We start from the raw sequence: 21,355 nt of genomic DNA on the forward strand, positions 1-21,355 counted from the left end.
GGTTTGGTATGCTGGGCATGTGATAATGACTTTTTGGATAGAGATTCAGTGACCTTGGTTAAGTTATATAATTTTTTTTGTCTGCATTTTCCACTGGAGGCATGTGGAGGTATTTCTCCTCTATCAGAATTTTTCATGTACAGTGACATGAAATGTCTCTTGGACAAAGGGTGTCACCTACTATCTATATTTTCATAGAGAAGCTAGCAAGTTACGGCTGTGAAATTGAATTAAGCATCTAAGTATTAAAGCTGAGCACATAATGCTAGTATGTAGGAATGTATTTTACTTCTCAGTGGGATGGAGCAATGAACAGAGGGTTAATCATGTGAAGCACCCAGCATTCATCATTTCATCCCTATTCAGAGTTTCTGTAACACCTTGGAGAATGCAGGAAGGTGGGGTACTACAGCTGCAATAATTACGGCTCTGTCTACCAAAGTCTTTCACAGACTCATACAAATAAACAAACCATTTATGTCATGTGTTAATCCTGTAATAATATTGCAAATTCAGAAGCAAGAGAAGTGTTGTGCTGTGTGTGCGCGCAGACAAGACAACGTGGCAGAGGAAGTGGTCTATCATTATGACACTACAGCCAAATTGTGCTCTAGGCCTAGGAAAGCCCCTGTGGGGGGAGTGAAGGGGTACTGAGGAATGTCAGGAAGGTTGAAAAGTAAAACAAAGAGTGCTGGAGAAACAACTGAGGAGGGAATTTTGTCACTACATGCCAAAATCTATAATTTAAAAAGGCAAGCTGATTTCATATGCTTTTATCCTCCTGCTGTTTATAGTACAGGATGTGAAGGCCATCATCCTTTATAAGGCTGCAAGTTCTTAGATGATGTATAATGACATTAGAGTACCATATGCTGTATAGACAATGGTGCTGAATTAGCCCTTCACTGCACTCGTTGCATGAGTAATAAATCTAAGGCAACAAAATGAGACAAGTGTGAAGCAGGTGAGATGAGAATCATGTTTAGAAGATGCACTGACTACACATACAGCAGTCCAGATTTGGCAGTATGTTGGTTGCTTTGCAGTGTCTTGTTGATTCAAGGCAATCATAAACTCAGGTTAACCATCCAGGTAAAGGCATGTTTACTGCTGATCAGAGTTGCCAAAGTGGCACAGCACAGCTACAGACTTTGCTGAAATTGGATTGCTCTATGCATATATAGCTGAAGTGCACATTAATAATGATCAGTGTCAGTGCTGCTGTTGGATCACCAGTGCTTTCTATTGGAGATAGTGTCTCCTCTTCAAGGATTTTGCTGCAGTACTGAGAAAACCCATGGTGATATAGATTCGCTGATCCCCTTTTATATTTCCAATTAGATCTATTTCCATTACTAATTCTGAAGAGCAGCAATAGGAATAGACTAGAAATTACTTTGGTTTGCCTAAAACTGCGATTTAGCAGACAGAGGGAATGATTGTATGCTAAATATGAATGGGGATAGGTATGTTGCAAAGAATGGTTTTGCTGAAGGCAGCTGTAATTTGAGGGGGATTTTGTTTGACGCAAAATGCTTTATTCCCTGACCTTAAACAAGCAATAGCTGCCTGACCAGGCTGCATAGTTTCATGCATAGAGGGTAAACAGTGTTTCTTGAAATTCTGAAACTAAAATGTGCTGCTTCTTTTTAATATAGAACACTTATCTGCAGTGGTTTCACATTATACTATTGGTGTACTGCTTTCTTGCAATTTAACTACCTAATATATGCAAATGTACATTAATGCGTAGGCAGGTTTTGCCTAACAATTTTCCTGGAAAGGATTGAAACTGAGGCATAGAATTGCATTTTCAGTAGTGACAGACATCTTCTGAAATATGCTTACCATATGGGGTGAGGAACTTGTTCACAACAAAGAGTATGAGAACTACTTCAACACAAGTTTCTAATATGGGTGCCCTGTTGTCTCCTGCCTTCTGATTCTGCTTCAGCTAGCAGAGCTCACTGAGGCTCTGCATTTAGCCACAGACTATATTACGACTCTGTAGAACAGAACACAAAGTGATAGTTGTCCTAAAAATCAGTGGCACTAAGGGTAATGATGCGCTTCTCTTCCATGTAAGGAAGTCCTTGAGTGATTTTAAAAAACAACTTGCCATTACAGCAAAGTTCTCTTCTGCATTGTTATCCTTGGTACAGTGTTGTGTCACTTGTACAAAAAGGAAGGGAAATTAGACACAGTGGGCAGACTTTATGTTAGAAATTATGAGCTCCTCGTGGGGTAATGTGTGATGCAGTTTAGACATATGTTTTATATAGGCTGTAAAAGGTTGGGAGAATAGGACTGCTGGAGGAAGCAGAAGGGCAGGATACAACTGAGGTAAGACTGGGGTAAGGGCATGTGCCGCCTTACGTACGCTCCTTAGAGGCGGTGAGATTTGAAAACTTGCCAATACACCTTTTGCCCATCAGTGTGAGGAGTTAGATGACACGGCTGAAGTTTGCCAAATAATTTTCAGATGTTTGAGACAGAATCTGCCCTGTAGCACATATTGGCCAATCAACGTACTCTTCCCCTGTGAATTACTGTCCTGTTGGACAACCCTTTGGTATGACCCTGCGTGCTTGCAGTATTATCATGAAAGGCGTGGTATCGCTGAACTGGGTCATAAGGATGTCCATCAAAGGGAGGAGCCTGGGGAAACAACTGAGTGTAGTGGGTTGACTTTAACCTGGTCAACCTTGAATATGTGTGGGAAGGGTGAAAAGGGATGTCATTCTGTCATAGTTGGTAACAGAGCAAGCAGTCTTATCTGTTATTTTCATGTTCCTGGTGTATTATACTCTACATTCTTTTTTTCTGTTTTAGCATGATGTTGTGCTCTTATGCCACAGGAACGTGCTTAGTGGATAGGAACTGAAAGATAAACAGCCAAAGGGTATGGTAGATGTCCTCTTCTAAAAGCTCTGTGCTAGTGTGGGATGTGGGTGTCCTTAGCCTGCTGTTTGTCATTTGTCTTAAAGAACCACCTGCAGAGTATTTTGTAACTTCACACAAATTGCTTCATTGGTGGTGACATCTGATGCAGACATGATGAGCATCCATAGACATGGACATATTTACCAGCCCAGCTAAAGCTTAGAGAGTGAAATACTTTCCCCTTTGAATATGAGATACCAAGAAATAACAGTTACCAACAGATACTAGCTGTCAAGGAAGGACTTCTAACAAAATCTGGAACACCTAGATATGATGAAATCATGGACATGGAGACAAGCATGAAAACACAAATCATGACTTAACAAACAGAAAGCAAATAAAGACAAACTTGCGGCTTGTTTTTAATCCTAGGTTTTGAGTAATCTGTGAACTGACTCAGTTCTCAGAGCTGTTAGTATACTACTTACCTTGCTGCAGTGCATGTGAGGATGTTGTGGCTTATTAAGGGGGGTAGAAAACCACTTTTTGCCCTAGCTGTCCTCAACAAGAAGCCTTTGTCTTGTGGACCTCTGCCTGCTGGAACAGATCGGGGTAGCCATGGGTTAGATGCAATGGTTAAGGGAGTATGTGACTCTTGAGTTACTTTTCTTCTGGTTTTTACGAAGTCTAAAGTAGGCAACACAGACATTCCAGATACTTCACCATGGCTACACTAGTAAACTAGTTCACTAGACAGAGACTCTGACAGGATGTCATCCATGCGCTTTCCTTGCTAGCACGTTCCATGACAGTTTTGCTCTCTCCTAGACAGTGCGCTCCCCAGCACGGTGTGGGAGATAGCTTCCTAGGAACAGTCCCTGGCTCCGGCTGTGGATGAGGCTGCCTTGTTTTGGGAAATCAGTCTCTGTGGATGTGGGTTCAGCTGTCCCCCATGTCCTTCCAGAGAACAGGCCCTGGTGTGTTCTGTTTACTAGTGTTGCTCCAGCTTTAGCATCCAGCATGCTCGGAAGTGTCAGCAGACTGCCTTCTCCAAGCTGCTTCTGCTGGTGTTAGGTATGAAACATACTGCATCACCTGCCTTGCTGCATGGGAGTGGAGATGCCTCAACGGTTGGTGCATGATCTGAGATGCACTGTGGTCGATTCTACACTTTTTATCCTGTCCTCTATTGAGTAGTTGGTGTGCTAATGTGAGGGAGAATTAGGACTCAGGCCATTTTTTAAAAATAGTACTAATGCATTAGCTGAAAATAACACTGTTTTGTAACCTGTTTGCTAAAGCGGTGCTTTAGGTTAATGTATTATACATAGTAGCAATAATTCTATGGATAATACATGTATTTAAACAGTTCAGTGACAGCTTTTTTTCATCAAATGGAAAGTACATTTTAGTTCTAAATAGGGTATGATTTTCATAGTTTGCTGTTTACAGTCTCTGGTGAAAAACATTCAAAATGCAACTCAGACCTAATGGTCTGCATTCTTTGATGCAAGTCTAGTGAAAGACAAGCAGAATTTAGCCTGTTGGTTTAGTTTTAAAGCTAATAGCTGCAAGTGGAAAAATACACTGATTAATATGCTTACTGAATGTTGCTGGAAATCATGCAGTTAACGCTTGTTTTAAATCCAGTCTTATTTAAGCTGTTGCCATCAGTTTCAGAAGATCTGGATTCTGTTTTCTCATGTTCCACAAGAGTCCCTTGACAAGTCACTATTGAATTTAGGGGCATTTAGGCCATGTAAAAGGGGCATGAATCTTACAGAATGAGTATTTAGTCCTTTCTGAAAATCAGACCTTCTAACACATATTTAATAGGTCAGTCAAAAATACTGGCAGTGTAACATCACAATTTCAGCTTTCATTCTGAGTTATGAGTCTCATCTAGGAATAGAAGAACTGGAAGATACAGTATCAATGTATAAAAATACGTTATTATTAAAACCCTTAATGATAATGAAAAACCCTATTCTTAAGCCAGTTGGAATTCCACTATGTAGGAGAACTTGAACCTATGGACTTCAGAGATATTTTTATGGTTTGGAAATTGTTTTCCAATGGAAAAGTCTAATTTTCCCTTCACTATTGTAGGGTGAAGATGAATCTGTCATACTTACCTGGAGATACACACTGAAATTGGTTAAAGGGGAATGAGCTTGTATGCAATTAGGACAACTATGTGGGGAATCGCCTTACAGGGCTTCCTAGGCCAATCTAACAGCTTTAGCAACCTTCATTTTTAATAAGTACTTGCATCTACCAATGCTATAAAAAAATTATGAGTCATAATGGTTCCATTGCATTGTATTAGCTGACACTTGATCAAGCATTGGTAGATCAAATAAAGTGCACCTAACTGGGAGCACTAGAAGACTGTTAATACTAACATTAGTATTTCTTTATTTTATTTTTCCATGAGTTTTCCAGACAAGGGGTGTATAAAAGGAACATACCAAAGACCCTTGCATCCTTGAGCTGCGGGTTTGTCCCATGTTAGCTGATACGGAGGGGAGAAAACTGAAACTACATTAGAAACCATGCAGGGAAGCAAAATTCCACAGGAAATCTTATGTTTCCATATCTGGCACTTCACTTTGAACAAATTTGTGAGGTTCAGTGGCTACAGGGCAGTGTGTCAGTGGCCAGAAAGTAGTAAGAGAAGCCAGAGAACAGCTGCACTAAGGAATATTTCTCCCTCCTATAGAGACTAAATTTGATGTCAAAAGACATTTAACACATAGAAGCATAAAGGAGTAGCTGCGGTGTTTCAGAGTTTCAGCTGTCTTGCTGTGCTGTCTGGTTGCTGCTGCAGCAGGATACCTACTGGTTAAGTAGAGGCAGTATGGCCATGAACTGACTTTCAGCTATTGTTGCTGAGGCATTGGCCATGAAAAAGGGTACAAATGAAGGATTCCCAGTCATCTTAGGGGCTGCTGTAGGCATGATAGGATTCTTAATGAGTCCTGATTTCTGTGCATCATTAGGCTCCACAGAAAAGGACAGTGCAGCCCAACTAACACGCTGTCAAACTGCTGTGACTGGGCTGTTTTTGTACATGGTGTTATACAGAGTAGAAATACAGGTTCATGGATAATTTGAAAGGCTTCCCTAAAAACCTGCAAATTCTGGCAGTAGCTTATCACAGCTGTTTCCCATCCTGTCTCTTTGGAGATTTTGTGATAAACTGGAACACTGTGTTTTCTCCCGAGGTGTTGTATTGACGTAACAGAAGAGCTTGTCAGGGAAAAGCATTTCTCAGGTACAGTGCACTGAAGTTCCTCAGATGCTGACTGACTCCATTTTAGTTTGAACTGGATAAGCGTAGATGAATTCCACGTTTGTTTTGGCAACGTGACCTTGGAGGTAGCAAGACCAGCAGTCTTCCTGCAGGATGAAATGTGGATCTGTCGCAGCTGGAAGAAGGAAAGGTAGAATTGCTGGGTCCTTATGCCTGTTGCATCTGGTGCCTCATGCCCAAACGCTGACAAATTAATCCTGTTTATCAGTGACTGTTTACTCTTTCTGTACCATCCCAAGAGAGGCATGTATGTACATGCACACACATTCAGCAATGCAAGGAGAAAACAATGGAAAATAGTAGAGACGCATAAGATCCGCTGTCTCCCAAGAAAAAAACTTGGCTTTATGTGTGTACATGCTAGCTTTTCCACTTAGTGACCTAATCCTTCCTTTACTTTCACTTAAAGCGAGTAACCCTCAAGGGACAATAAATCATTGTTGGCAGACAGGCCAAAAATCTAGGGAATATAAAGATAAGCTCTGCATCTTTTTTATTTTTATTTTTTAATTTAGCTTCCTTCATCTTTTCCTTCTCTCCAACAAGTATTTTTCCTTTTACTAAGAGAGTTTTTGTGCTATTTAGATCTGGCTAAGGTTTGTGATAGACTGGGATTATTGGAGGTTATTCCTGTAATCTTTGAAAATCTTCATTTCAGCAATTTACTTTAGCTTCCACGCGTAACATCTCCATAGACATTGACTTAAGTCAGTTGGTTCAAATGGCAAATTACCGTGTGTTTCATATGCAGATGGAGAATCAGGGGCTACAGCAGAAGACTTGCATTCACCTCCCAGGCAAATTTGGTAAATTCTGCTAGCCCCAGTCTAGGCTTGGGCCTCTCATCATGTGCATAGGTACAGTATCCCAGTTTTGTTTGGCTTTCCAGCCAGCTGGTGTTCCCAGGGGCTAGACAATCTTGCCCTAGCAGCTAGGTCTGGAATTTGGGCTGCTGTTTGTCTGCTGCTAGGTTAAGCCATCATTTCTAAATGGAAAAGCATTCAGCTCAGATACCTGTGATTTAACTTGAGTTGTTTTTAATCCTAATAGAGATGTGAGGAGGTTTATATATAAAAGCTTTTAGCTTTTTTTCTTTTAAACAAATAAGCATCTGGTGGTTTAGTTTTCTTTAAAACAGTAGATCAGGTCAGTTATAATTTTTTGTATGGGGCTCTTGGGAATGTGTGTGTGGGATAAATGATAATTGATTAAGGGTGACAAGTTAAAAAATCACAGTTCCCTCAAAACTTAAATCTCTAGTTTTCATTTGCAATAAGACCCTGAAAATCCTAAGCAGAGTAACTTAAGTGTAAATGTGGGAAAAAATCAGCTAATATAGTGAGTGACAAAAGTGAAGACTAGAACAGAGTTCATGGGTGGGAGAAATCAGGATCAGTGGTCCTACTGCAGGTATAGGGAGGAGAAACTTTAACCTGCTGAATGGCCAGAAGCCAGACATCTAAACCGTCCACTTGCTGTCGTCTTTGTTGAAGAAATACTGCAGAAATACTGCTTGCTGTGTGGATTGGAATAGGGTGCTGGAATATGTGCAGCATTACGTACATAACTACAGTAATCTGTGTATGTGCACACTAATAATTAGCACTGAGGTTCACTGATTTAAAGCACTGTTTTAAAGAACCTGTACTTGATGGAGATTTTTATTTTTCTGCCATGTGCCCAGTATTAATCTTTCAGTGATTCACTGTTTTTGATGGATGTACATTTAGTTGAAGACTTCTGAGCTTCCAAAGGCCCACTTCCTTCTGAATCAGAACCCATCTTCCCTATCGATACGCCTTTTCCTATCTCTGCAGTGCTCCATGGATCTGCTAGCAATCGAGCCAAGTCTAGCACGTGGCCACGGGTCTGAGCAGAACTAGGTAAGGCCATGGGGACTGTGCTCCCTGGCTCTCACCTCCTACTTAACTGGTGGATTTTGTGGAGAGCTATTAGGGAACATGCTGCTCTTCAGAAGTTTCAGCATAGTTCTGCCTCAACCCTGTGGCCCTTCTGTATTCAGAGGCACAATGGAGATGGCTGTTTTTTTGCCTAGAGATCAGCTGAGTAATGAAAAATTAGAAAATCCTGGTGGTGGTGTTTATCTCCATGCAGTTATTCCTTTTCTTTTTATGGAACAGGGTTGCTGCAATAGCATTTTTCTTTGCAGGTAGATTTGGAAATACAGAAATAAATTACGGAAACCAGGGTGTCCTCTGTCAAAATAAATGTTTAATGAGGACAAGGGTTGTGCTTATTCAGAGTCACAAGGACTGATACTGAAGTACTATATGTATGTTAATTTTAATGTATAAAATATATGCTTGGACTTAAAAATGCGGAGTGAACAGCCTCAGGGGCAAGCATGTATTAAATCTGACATCTGTCTCTGTGGGTGATGGTAATGTAAAAGTGTCTTTTTTCTTTTCTTTTTTTTTTTCTGTAACCCATTTTAATTTATCCACTAATCAGTCAGGAAACAGAGGAATCTTAAAGTATTTGCTCTCCAAAGCAATTTTTGGAGTGTGTGTTCTTTGACATTGCATCCAGACTGTTCACTCTAGCCTCTGAAGTACATCAGCTTTTTTTAACTCTTCCTAGCTCAGATTAAAAAAAAATATCTGAATAATGGTACACTAGTTTTCATTGTGTTGGAACACCTTACAGAATTTTTACAAAACATGTCTGCTAGTGTGCACAGTCATGCTAGTTAACATGAATTAACTAGTGACTGTTACAAATGACTTAAAACTTGTAAGTTATTTTCAAGTTAAAATGGGAACAAAAGTGTGCTCGCAGAATTTGCAGCTCATCTTTCCAAGGACATGAGATCTTGAGGTGGGCTTGGGCTTTCTAAAGAGTTCTGGAACAATTACTGGTTCCTTTAGGTGACATGAGAGAATAAATCCTGGTCTCATTTTCCTTACTGCTCACAACTCTTAAATAATCAGTCTGTCACATGTGTCACAGTATCCAGGATGTCCCAGGCCTGTGTGACTTGCCATCTAAACTGTGGGGTCTCTTCCTTGATAGTTCGCTTTTTCTCTTATTGTTCTGTTCCTCTGTCTCAACAAAAGCCTCTGCCTTTCTCTTCATAAGCCTCTGTCAGGTACTTTTGAACCTTTGCCTGTTGTAAAAGTTTCCTACTTGCCTGAAGGTAAAGTCATTTGAAATAGTTTCCCTGTTCAAATTTCTATTTGGAATAACTGCACTTTGGAAAATTAATAGGTATTAAGGCTATAATAGCTAATGCTTGCTTTGTAAATGTCCTCGGACTGGAGAGAGATGTAACTGAGGCCTCTAAAGCTTATGACTAACTCACTATGCATTGATGCATTCAGTGGTTTATCCAGTCCATAATGTGGAGGTATAAATAGACTTTGAAATCATTGCATAACAGCAGCATTGACTACAATTTAGAATAGATGACACTGGCAGTTTCCCAGTATGGCCACTAATGGCATTTTGTGAACTTGTATAATCTGTCTGCTTCATTTTTTTAATTTCTAAAATGGAAATAGTAGTATTTTGCCTAGCTAACATTCACAGGGGAAGAACTCTTTAAAAATGCTTTGCAATTCACAGGTAAAATTATTTGGAGACAGCAACATATTTAAGTTATTACTGAAGAAAAATCTCAGGTCTTTTACGTGAAAGGAGATCTGCATGTGTTTTAAAACAAAACTAAGGGTGCAGACATGCTATGTTAAAACAGTAGTTACAGACTGAGTCCGCAGCAGATGTTAAGGTCAAAACTTACCATTATTTCTATGTCTAGGTCTCCCTTCATATGCTTCTGTTTAGATAAGAACTGTAATACAATCTGTTCTCTTTCATTGTTTGGTTTATGCAGGCACAGGCTTGCTACAGGAAGTGGTATATCTAGTGAGTCAGGGAGCTGATCCAGATGAGATTGGACTAATGAATATAGATGAACAACTTCCAGTCCTAGAGTACCCTCAGCCTGGTCTGGACATCATCAAGGTACAATTTATTGCAAAGAAAGTCTTTCAGCATTTGGATATCTTTTTCCTCGGTTCCATATTTAGCATTTCATTTCATCCTGTCCTTGTCCTTTTCATCACTGGACTTGCTCGGTTTGTTGGAATGATTCGAAGTATTATTAGGTTATTTTAAAATTGCTTTTATCAAGCTTTGTTATAATCTATGTAATGCTCTAGATGTTTCTCCATGTCCTAAATATATTGCCAGTGGGTTTTCTGAATAAAAGTTCAAGGGCTCCCTTGCTTACGTAAACAGAAGCTGTCCAAATGAGGCAAATTTGCTTTGATTCCTTCCCTGAATTTGCAAAAGAGGAACTACAAATACAGAGATCTATGGATCTGTAGACCCACTGCTCTGAATTTATACATCTAAATCCTTAAGAGACCCATGATCTCTGGATCTACAGACTCTGTAGGTGTAGTTTGAGGAGTCTGAAATGTTCTGCATGAAATGACTGCCACACTATTAAGAACCACTTAGAGACTAGTGGCATGGCATGTAAGTGTGATTTTTTTTTTTTCATTGCTGTAACTACTTCTGATATAGGCATATCTTGGAATGATTACGCAAAATACTGGGCTCCATCCTGTTAACAGCTACAGTGCTTGTTGAATTGCACTAGCTAAGGCTGGCATGAATAGATTTAAGCTGCTTCTGGTCAATGATAACCGCAGCTTCAAGAGTATTTAGGGGTCAGAAGTTGCTTTTCTTTTTCATCTGTGTGATGCCTGGTCCAATGAGATGTCAGTGCTACCCTGACGCAAAGAAGTGCTGGCAATAGTGAGAGGTTTAGTGTGAGATTGCATGTTGCTACCTATGCTGTGTGATAGCAACTTGATCCAATGTGGATTTATGCAGTTTTTAGCTACTAGAAGATGATTTGTGTCATAAGACAATTTTGTTTCAAAATACAGAAGAATAACTCTGAAAGATGTTCATGCACTCAGATAAACCTTTGGATTGTCTGGGCCCAATTCTGAGGATAAAATAAATTGCAAGAGTAAAATTTTGAAGTGAAGAAGTTAGGGGTGGGGTTTTCGGAGCTTCTAATATTTCTCAAGGAATTTTGGTGGAAGTATCAGTAGAAACAAAGTTAGTTTGACACTAAGAATCCTCAGCTATTTACTCTTTCCCTGAAAAGGTCCTACAAATGGAAGTACCTTGAAAGCAAAAGGGAGGAAAAAAACCCAACAACCCCCCCAACACATTATCCAGCCTTCTGATATTTAAAACAGATGTAACTCCCCAACCAAATTACTAGTCCCAGACCCCTATTAATTTAAGAAGTGAATTTGTAAATGTGACTCAGTATATTAAAGAGCCTCAAGTATGACAGTTCAGGACAGCTCAGGATGTGCCAAAAACTAATGCACAGTAAGAAGTGTTTCATGTCTGCTTTATTTTAGGAACTGACATCTCCTCGCCTCATAAAAAGCCATCTACCATATCGTTTTTTGCCTTCGGACCTCCATAATGGCAATTCAAAGGTAAAAATGAAATTAAATCATGTTTCTTTAACTATATTGGCAGCAGTTGTTTAAGTGCTTTGGGAAACAGGGTGGGGGAAAAGCTTTCAATAAGATAATTATTTTTCTTTTACACCCCACCCCATCATAGGTAATATACATGGCTCGCAACCCCAAAGACCTGGTGGTGTCTTATTACCAGTTTCACCGCTCCCTAAGGACCATGAGTTACAGAGGAACGTTTCAGGAGTTCTGCAGAAGGTTTATGAATGACAAGTGTAAGGAGCTGTTCTCTCTGCACACGCTGTTACACATTTATTTTCATCTCTGCATTCCTTCTGCAAGTACAGAAATGAACTGGATAAAGGTGCATTTGTTTTGCATATACAGCAAGGAGGTTGCTACAGATAGCGCTGCGTGGAGTTGTCCATGCAAACAATGGCCATGCCTTGTAAATAAAAAATAATCACCTTACAATATTTGATCCCATGGGCTCAGCAGTGTTCCTTGCTTAGCTCAGGCAAAACTCTGGTCTATTTTTCTAAAATTCAGCTTGCAAGTTACCAGGTACCTTGTGAGAAGTGGTATCCCAGCATCATTTGATTTTAGTTGTACCACACTGTTAGCTACTTCTCAGGAGTCTTTCTGTTCCTCAGGTGTTTGTTGGTTGTTTTTTTTTTTTTTCCTAGTATCCCTTTAATATTTTGATTTCATCCAAAACCTCAAGATTTGTCCCTTGCAAGATACCAGTTAACACACAAAACCCTCTACTTTGCATGAGATTGATCTGGAGTTCATCAGTAAGTTGACGTGAGCCCCTGTAAGAAGGCGGTTGCGGCTGTATGAGAATGCAGTAACCTGCTTTACAACAACAGCTGCTCACCCAGGAGCTCCTTTGAGTGAGGGCTCTTTGATGACCCACCCACCCACTGTGATCCCACTCAGGCTGCACTGCCTTAAGTAGCTCCATTGCACTAGCTCAGTAATCTTAGAGGGAGGGCAAGCCCCATGTTCTCGCGTAACTGGCTGCCACTGGGCTTTTTGCCGATGGATTGCCACACTTTCTAGCTGGGAAGAGAACATTTTTACTGCCTTCTATTTCTCTACAAAATCTTCCCTGTAATACCATAATTTGACACTAAGAATTCACCAGGTGCCTTGTGCTCTGAGAGCAGGATTTCCTCTACATCCAGCGCAGCAAACGTTCCTTCAGCCTGGAATTTGCAGGACTTGATGCTGAAAGAGCTGTATAATACTGAAGGGAAGAAAAACATAAAAACCTACCAATGGAGGTTATTTAACAGGCCTTAAAAACCATTGCTACTTTCTCCTGCAAGTTTGTGCAGGGAAAGTTAATGCTCTCCTTCCATTCCAGTCCACTTTCAGGTTTTTCTTTTGCATTCCCTGAGAATGGGATGTTTGTTTGTAGCCCATGATCAGGAAATTCTAGACCAGAGATATAAAGAAGACACATTATAAGGCCTTCTAAGATAGGAGGAAGGTTCTCTACTCTTTTTCATATAAGTATTCCAAGAGTTATTTATATCTTGTAGCAGCTGGTTTATCACAACCTCCTAGAGTTAGTAAAACATCACAGCATGTTCTGTGTCCATAATTGGGCAAATCGAGTGTTGTGTAATGCAGTAAATGTAGCATTTAGCTAAATGTTTTCATCTCATGGAAGCAATGCAGCAGCAAAAAAAACTTCATAAGAAGTCAAAGTACTGTTAGAGGAAGAAGCACTGAGCTCAAATAATGCAATCGCACTCTTTACCCCTCCTTATACCTGACCACCTTGAAACAAATCCAGTGTATATTAGCTATTTTTTTTGAAAGCATACGGGTGGATAGGGATTAGCCTCGAATGTGTAATTCTTTGGAATTATCCTCTAAAGCTTAAGGGAATGTCTTGCATAAAGCATAGGTAAACTGTGCTAAGATCTTAATGGGTTCTCCCCTGCACCATTAAGAGCAGCTAGGAACGCTTCTTGCTTGACTGATGTGTTAGCTTTATGTGTGAATTTCTTTAGGGATGTATGGAATAGGAATAATTTAACAATTGAAACTGAGTCAGCTGATTAAAATAATTTTCCTATGAAACTGACCTCTTTGTCCGTTGAAAATGTTCCACTTACCAAAATTAAACAGTTATTTTTCAAAGGGAAAAGGTGGCTTCAAAATGCAAAACTAAAAAGCCTAATATTTTTCTATAGCCACTTTGCTGAAAAGAAAATTGACCAAAAAAATATTGGGAAAGAATGTGAGAAACTGCTCACCATATTTGCTTAAGTCCTGTCTTGATTATCTGAAGTACTTTGGGGAAATTTATCACTGGTAACAAATATGCAGAATGCATATCTGTTTGTGTTGTCTTTCTGGCAACGTTGGCAGCAAGATATGGTTTCTAAATAATAAATACCAGTGTCTGAACCTCTGCTGGACACATGTAAATTGACTGAAATCAGTACAAATGTGGATTTTATCAGGGAAGTGAAAAACAAGGAGGAAAGTTTTGAGGGGTGAGTTAAGACTTCCAGTAACCACTGCCTCAGCGGTGCTGGGAGCACAGGCTCTCCCAGCATAGCACCTCAGCTTCTCTTCAAGTCCTAAACCCCATGAAATGGTATGGGGAACCGAAGACAAGCTGCTGGTGGCATGCAGCAGGTAGAAGGCATAAGCTTTTCATCATTAGCAATCCTGCATGCTGGGCCTGCTCATGACTTGTGATTACCCCATCACATCCCTTTGGGCTTTCAGGAGCACTCAACACCTCATTGGCATCTGGTTGTAGTCTGGATTTATTGTGCAATAGAGATAACTGAAACTGTTCTGGCATGTCTACAGAAGTTGTGTGGAAGCGTTCAGAAACTCACAATGGAAGAGAATGGGTCTTAGATTTTAGCGGGGGGGAGCAAAAGATGTAATGATAAACAGGATATTCTGTCAGTACATCCTCCATTTTTTGGAATGACAGTGAAGCATTTGTATAGGTCTGTGTCCTCAATACTATAATTAAGAAAGGAAATGACTGTTAGCCATTCTTTGTCCGTAATGGAGGATGCACTGTGGAACTTTCCACAAACGCTGTGTCTAGCTTCTAGGTGAAAGAAGCTGCAGTTAATTGCAGGAACTCATGCAGGTTGGAGCCACTGGAAATTTGCCTTCTGCAAATCTATCTGTGTAATTTTTATTTTGGCTCAATTTCCATTCAGTAGTCATGTGGTGTTGATACTGAGCTCCAAGAGGTTCATTATGAAGTATGGTGGCATTTTCTGTTGAACATTTTATGGTAAATCAGTTCTTTTGAATATTCCAAACTGATAGAAAAACTTTTTTAATTAAGTTCCTTGCTGTGCATGGCAATGTGTCAAAACCAGATACTGTTCTCTGGGGCTATGAAACACTCCAGTTTATTTTTTATCTTTTTTTTTTTCCTTTTTGAAAAGGCTTAGTAACAAAAATGTTCATTTTCCTTATGCTAATCAATGTCTTTGTAGTAGGATATGGTTCATGGTTTGAACACGTGCAGGAGTTTTGGGAGCATCACATGGATGCCAATGTACTTTTTCTCAAGTATGAAGATATGCATAAGGTAGGTTACATGTAGCAAAAAGGTATTTTAATTATGTCTAGCGTCGTACTGTTTAAAATACATAAAATACAAAATTTGTTGCTTATGTCCTTATTTGTGCTCCCTAATGTCTGATGCCATGTATAAAGTACTGGTTTTCAATAGCTTCTGTGGACTTTCAGCACTTTCATAAACTTAGTAATTTACTTGGGAACCTGCCTGTATCTCATAGGCACCGAAGTACTCACGGAGGAGGCAGAGGTGTGTAACTTTTCGGTGCTGGCTACACTCAGCCCTGGGCATTCATTTAAAAGGAATGTCTTGCTGTGTGTGCTGTATCAATGAGAAAAAAACTATAGCATCAGTATTTTGTCCTATATATTTGGCATTTATTCTGATAGTTTGGTTGTTCTTACTGTCTTTTGTGAAACAAGATTGAAAACAATTAGGGGTGATTGTGTAACATAAGGTGACCGTAATTATCGGGTCCTTATAGTATGCTGGCTGATAGTGGAAATAATACATGGAACATTAGTTTCTATTTCCTATTGCAATCGTGTATTTTTAAGAATTAATGAAAATACTTCAAAGTGTTTATTCAATGGGAAAATTAATGCCAACATAGGAACATCCCAGCTCCTATCTCTAAACCTCCAAAAGGCAAAATCCCAGTAGAACTCCATAAAGCTGGGTGAATTACAATTTCAGCTTTACTGAGCCTTCTGATGGAGTGGGATGCTAAAAGATGTAATACAGTCAGAATGATTTTTAAAGTTTAGAAGAAATTATTTCAAACCAGTGGATTTGAATAAAGATATATTCCTAGCTGTGCTCATTGAAGGATACTGTTGAAATCTGGTAGCATTACAGTATCTTTCTGCTTCCTGATAAATATTGCTATTTTGTCCTTACAGTTCCAGGAGTCTTACTCATACTTGAGGAACCCTGGAGTTTGGATATATAAATTAATGACTGTTTAGTCTCAGAGGCCACCTCACTAGATCCTTTCCATCTACATGAATGCAGTCCCAGAAGCTAACGATGAAGGAAGGGCTGTTCAAACATTTGTGGTAATTTATTTTACCAGAATAAAAAAGTAACTTTTAATTCCTCCAAAATAAACTAGTATTCCAAAGTCATCGGCTAAGGGTGTGGTGTTGTCTGAGTGGGAAGCATCACAATTACTTTGCAGTTCTCCATTCTAATAATTGAAGGGATGAGCTTATATGACCATGTTCTCTGCTGACCTTACCCTAATTACTTGGTATCTATTTATTTTCATCGGATTGGAAAGTGGCAAAATTGTAAGACAGTGGTGTTTCTGCAACTTCTGCATTTGTATTTTTCACACTCATCAGGATATAACACTTTGAAATATTTAAACTCATTGAAAAAGGTCATTTAAAATATTGTAAAATAAACTGTTTTTAAATACTCTCTTACAGGACCTAGCAACAATGGTTGAGCAACTGGTGAGGTTCTTAGGAGTTTCTTACGACAAAGCACAGTTGGAATCCATGGTGGAACACTGCCATCAACTCATTGATCAGTGCTGTAATGCAGAAGCACTTCCCGTTGGCAGGGGTATGTTTAAACCCACAGTAACACTCTTATTGTGGATGTTGCAAGAAGCAACTGACAACTTAGTAACCTTCAGGATGTGTTAAGGTGTTGGCAAAATATTGCTGTGTAAATGATAGGAGGTAAACCAACTGTTGGTGCTATTTGGGGGGTTGTTTGTTTTGAAATAGTTAGGTAGAAGTGACTGAAAAGCATGGAAACATCCAAGATCAACAGTCTGTGTTCAACACTATGCAGACCACTCTGTTGGAGAGTCTTTGGCTTACTTGAACAGGTTGAGCTGTTCATGCTGAGAAGACCGCACCGCTCCTGACCTTTGGCATGTCAAAGCCCACACAATTTCATACAGTTTAACCTGGCCTCAGCCCTTGTTTTTAAGTATATCAGATTTTCTAGAATAGCAGATAATTCTAATTTGAAGGCATGAAACAACGAGGACCTGTAGTTTTCCTTATGAGCTTTTAACTTTCATTGTCTACCTCAGCTGTGCAAAATGCGTTTAGCTTCTAGGTGTTTATGCATCTGATGAGGCCTTTCTCTAGGAACTTGAAATGCACTTTGATCTCTTGATACATATGTCCTTTAATAATGTCAAGAAATCAAGTCCTTTCTCAGTTGTCTTTCTGATGAGCATAAAAGAGGGAACTCAGTAAGTCTCCCTCAAATTATTTTCTGTAGGCTGCTTTACAGCACTTAACGTCTCTTTTTTAAAATGAGGGAATAAGATCAAAATGGTCAGTTCCTATGTCAGCCGCACAAATGCCTTACCCAGACATAAAATCACTATCCACTAGTTTAATCCAGTGTTAACTGGAACTTTCCCTCCCTTTTTTGTCCATCCATACCATGTTAGCACTTTTTTGATACAGCATCATACATGAAGCATGTGTTTATCATGACCACAAAGCCTTTTCAAAGGATTTTGATTGACTGATTTACAGCTTATTTTCTTACTTGGGGATCGTGACCAGAGTACTTCATTCTGAAGTTTCTGTGTAGGAGCCTTTTCCATGCTACCTCTCAGCCAACCTTCATGTGATCTGCAAATTGTATCGGCTCCAATTTTTATAATCATTTTCAAATCTCTGATAAAAATACTAAGTATTGACCGTCCTTCTTGACTACTAATTCTGAGTTAGGCAGCTGTTTATTCATTTGTCATGCATTTTGTTGACACTATATGGTTCTGTTAAAAAAACACTAAAATTGCATGCCTTACAAAAGTCTATTGTATCTTTGCATTCACCTTCGCTCAGTCAAACTGAAATCTTTATCTTACCAACACTCAGTCAGGTTTGCTTGAAAGAAGGTTTGCTTTCCCATGAAAGCAAGTTCACTGGTATTCTGTACTACCTTTGTATCTTTCTTGGCAGACCCTTATGTCAGTTTTCCATTACTTGGCTCAAACTATCATCAGAATAATTGACCCAGTATGATTTGTCCTGTTTGTATGTTGGCACAAACATTTCAGAATGTCATATGTGGAAAAAAGCCATTGCTTGCACCGCCTTGCTTCTGTATGTGACTTTGCACACCCGGTATGGAAGGGCTTTTAGTATGTTCTGTAGGGGCTGTACACTCCAGTTATTACAGTAGGACCTGGAAACCAGACTCCATCATAACTGTGATGTCGCACATCTTTTTGCCCCAGTTCACTTATGTTATTGTAATGATGAGTTCTTGAAATAAATATCTCAAGTTTGCTGGCTTGAGGTAAAATTCCAAAGAAGACAAAGGAGTTTATAGTGTCACTGAAAGACTTGATATATTCCCTATATGTTTCTGGTAAATTCTTCACTGAATGGTGTCTTTTTCTGCTCTTAGTTACCTTGCTTTCAACTCCCATCCTAACCTCCCCTTACTGCTTCCAACTAAAAATTCATCATGTAGCACAACTTGTATCTTGTGTGAAAACAACACACCATCTCATTTGCAGTAGGATGTTACAGCACATTGCCTAACTGATTAGCAACCCACTTCTCTGCTATGAAGACAAGATAATGAGTTCGGTAAAACATTCTGAGGGCCTTGGATGAAGTGTTCTATGTCAGTGCAAGATTTTACAAGCAACAGAGCCGCTTTCTCCTCCATTGACTTGCATGTGACACAAAAACCTAGGTTTGTCCTAACTTCCATGATCTGGAGGTCTGTGGAGCAGCAGCACTGCCACATGCACAGTCAAAATCCCCTCTCCTTGTCCAGTGAAAGCCAGAAGGGTGGTTGTAAAAGACAGATGAGGTTGTAATACAAGAGAAGAGAGAACAGAGCTGCTGGTGAGACCTTCCACAGGGAGAGAGGCTAACTGCTGTCTCTGCTGGCCAGTTCATCTCCATCCAGATAAACAGAGTGATGCCGACTTTTGCTGCATGTACTGTTCTGTACATGGTGTTAGTTCGTTTTTCTGTAGGGGAGCCTGCAGCCTCCCAGCCAAGGGGCACAGCCTCTTTATTTATACCACCTACAAACCTTTCAGAAAGAAGCCTCTGCTGTGTAAAAGAGAAGGAAGGGAGCAGTTAATCTAATATTTTAATGTAATATTTTGTCATTTGTTCACTGTGTGCTTTTTATTAAAAATATCCTTATTTTGAATTTCTTTTTTTTTATTTTTTTGCTGTCTGGCTTTTACAACAAATTGTTACTTCAGAATGCAGCTTCATTAACAGTGCTTTGTTCGTTCTCTGTTAGTTTCTGTGACAAAGAATGGTGGCAATAACATGACAGCTTATTGTAATTTGTTTTAAATATTTTTAATTTGTCATTAGTTACATTTACTTTATTTTGCTTTATTTTAGTTCTTCATTTTTTTTCCTTTTAGCACATTGATCTTTACTCTGAAGATAACCCTGAGCTGCTGTGAAAGCAGAACAATGATTAGATATGTTACTTATATTTGACTTATCACATCATAATTTACACAGTTGCATGATACAAATCATAAACCAGGTGGGTGACTTTTTGACAAGCTATCAGTTCATGTGGTTAAAAAAAAAAGATGCTACAAATAATCCACTGCATATGTCCTTCATAAAACTTGTCATTTGTCCACACACGTTGTTAGGGAGATTCAGAAATAAAAGGCTTATCTTTCGTAAGCAGAGGAAGAAAATGTTTTATTATTGTTATTGAAAGGGAAATACAGGCTTTTATGTTTTGTGCTGTACTTTATGCAATTATAGTTCCCAGAGCAAAATGGAAATTGGTATCAGATGTTTATGATTGCAAGTGCTTCCTTAATGTTTTTTTTTATACAGGAGAAATTTGGTGAAAACAATGAATGTTGTGTTTTCAGTCAGTTTAAGGTTCTTTTGATCTTTGGATCCTGAAAACAAACCAGAACACTATCATACCTTCAGGAGTTATAGGAAAATCCTGATTTCATGTAATGGCCCTCGCCACACGTACTACACCATCACGTTAATATGTAATTTGTAGATGTTTCAGACAGTTTTGTCTTTGGACGCAATTATAGAGTTGCTGCATAAAAAGCAATGGTAATTAAATTAAATGGGTATTCTTCTTATGCATCAAATGCATAATTAAGCTCCCTGCATGTAGTTTTGTTCTTGCTGTTATGATTAAACTCTCTGATAGCACAGTCCCAATTCTCATTTCATTTATTCCAGTTGAACAAGCCTGGATTTTGTCTTTATTTATATCTAACATAAATGAGAAGAGAATTGGGCCTCTCAGCCTGGTTATTCCATGAGACTTATTCACCAACAAGTAACCCTGGATGACTCAGAGCTAAACAAATTTTGCACTGCAGTGAAACAGTGGTTAAGGGGGCCACAACCTTTATCTGGTGGGTTCAAAAGTGTCATCAGGTTATGTTACTAATTGGGTTCAGTAAAGTAGCAGAATACTCCATACAAGGATAAAGTGTTCAGTGTCCGTATTTCATCTGCTGAAAGCTTCCTATTGTGTATAAAACTAGAATTTAAATGGCACAAACTGTGTGCATAGCACTTATCTTTTCCATAGATATAATCCAGGCACTTGTATTAAACCATGAATTCTCTCCATATTGAGAAATGTAAATTCATGTCTTATCTGTAAACATAAAATAGTAGAAATCAGTAATGATAATATTACATCTCAATAATCAGAATAAAATAATCGGTTTAATGCCTCGCATTCCATGTGCCTTTCCGATAGTTCTCTAACCAGTGTATGCTGGAGGCACAGCAATTTTGAAATGTATTATTGTTAGCTGTTGAAGTTATTAAACAGCCATAGCTTGCACTGAAACCAGAAACCCATTTTTAAAAGAATACCCAAACCAAAATCTGTATTCGTTTCTGATTAAGGCTAAAGCAAAATCTCACAAAAATCTGATTTCTTCCTGTATAATACTCAGCTGATAGAGATGACAAGGTGTGTGGTACTCACTTTAAGGCTATTTTAAGGCTTTGCAAGGGTTGTAGCAGGGGAATTGGATAAGACAGTGAACAGCCTTAGGTGTTGCTGAACTTTCAGTGAAAACTAAGACTGATTAGCATCTCACAGATGATACTTCATGCTCTGCATGATTAA

The 21,355-nt window shown here is 39.1% G+C and overlaps 1 protein-coding gene across 2 annotated transcripts in view; it reads left to right on the forward strand.

Moving 5' to 3' along the window:
- SULT4A1 (sulfotransferase family 4A member 1) overlaps positions 1–21,355 on the forward strand; it is a 30,704-nt gene that overhangs the window by 7,619 nt on the left and 1,730 nt on the right. The window contains exons 2-7 of one of the 2 annotated variants that reach the window (XM_040596637.1): positions 10,053–10,183; positions 11,611–11,691; positions 11,822–11,948; positions 15,168–15,262; positions 16,687–16,825; positions 19,638–19,761. In XM_040596637.1, the coding sequence (XP_040452571.1) occupies positions 10,053–10,183; positions 11,611–11,691; positions 11,822–11,948; positions 15,168–15,262; positions 16,687–16,825; positions 19,638–19,645 (581 nt within the window). In that variant the 3' untranslated portion in view covers positions 19,646–19,761. Of the gene's footprint in view, positions 1–10,052; positions 10,184–11,610; positions 11,692–11,821; positions 11,949–15,167; positions 15,263–16,686; positions 16,826–19,637; positions 19,762–21,355 lie in introns of those variants that run through there. The other variant, XM_040596635.1, reaches the window with a different exon arrangement.

This window comes from Falco naumanni, chromosome 5, assembly GCF_017639655.2.
Source record: "Falco naumanni isolate bFalNau1 chromosome 5, bFalNau1.pat, whole genome shotgun sequence".
In the NCBI taxonomy this organism is placed as follows: Eukaryota; Metazoa; Chordata; class Aves; order Falconiformes; family Falconidae; genus Falco; species Falco naumanni.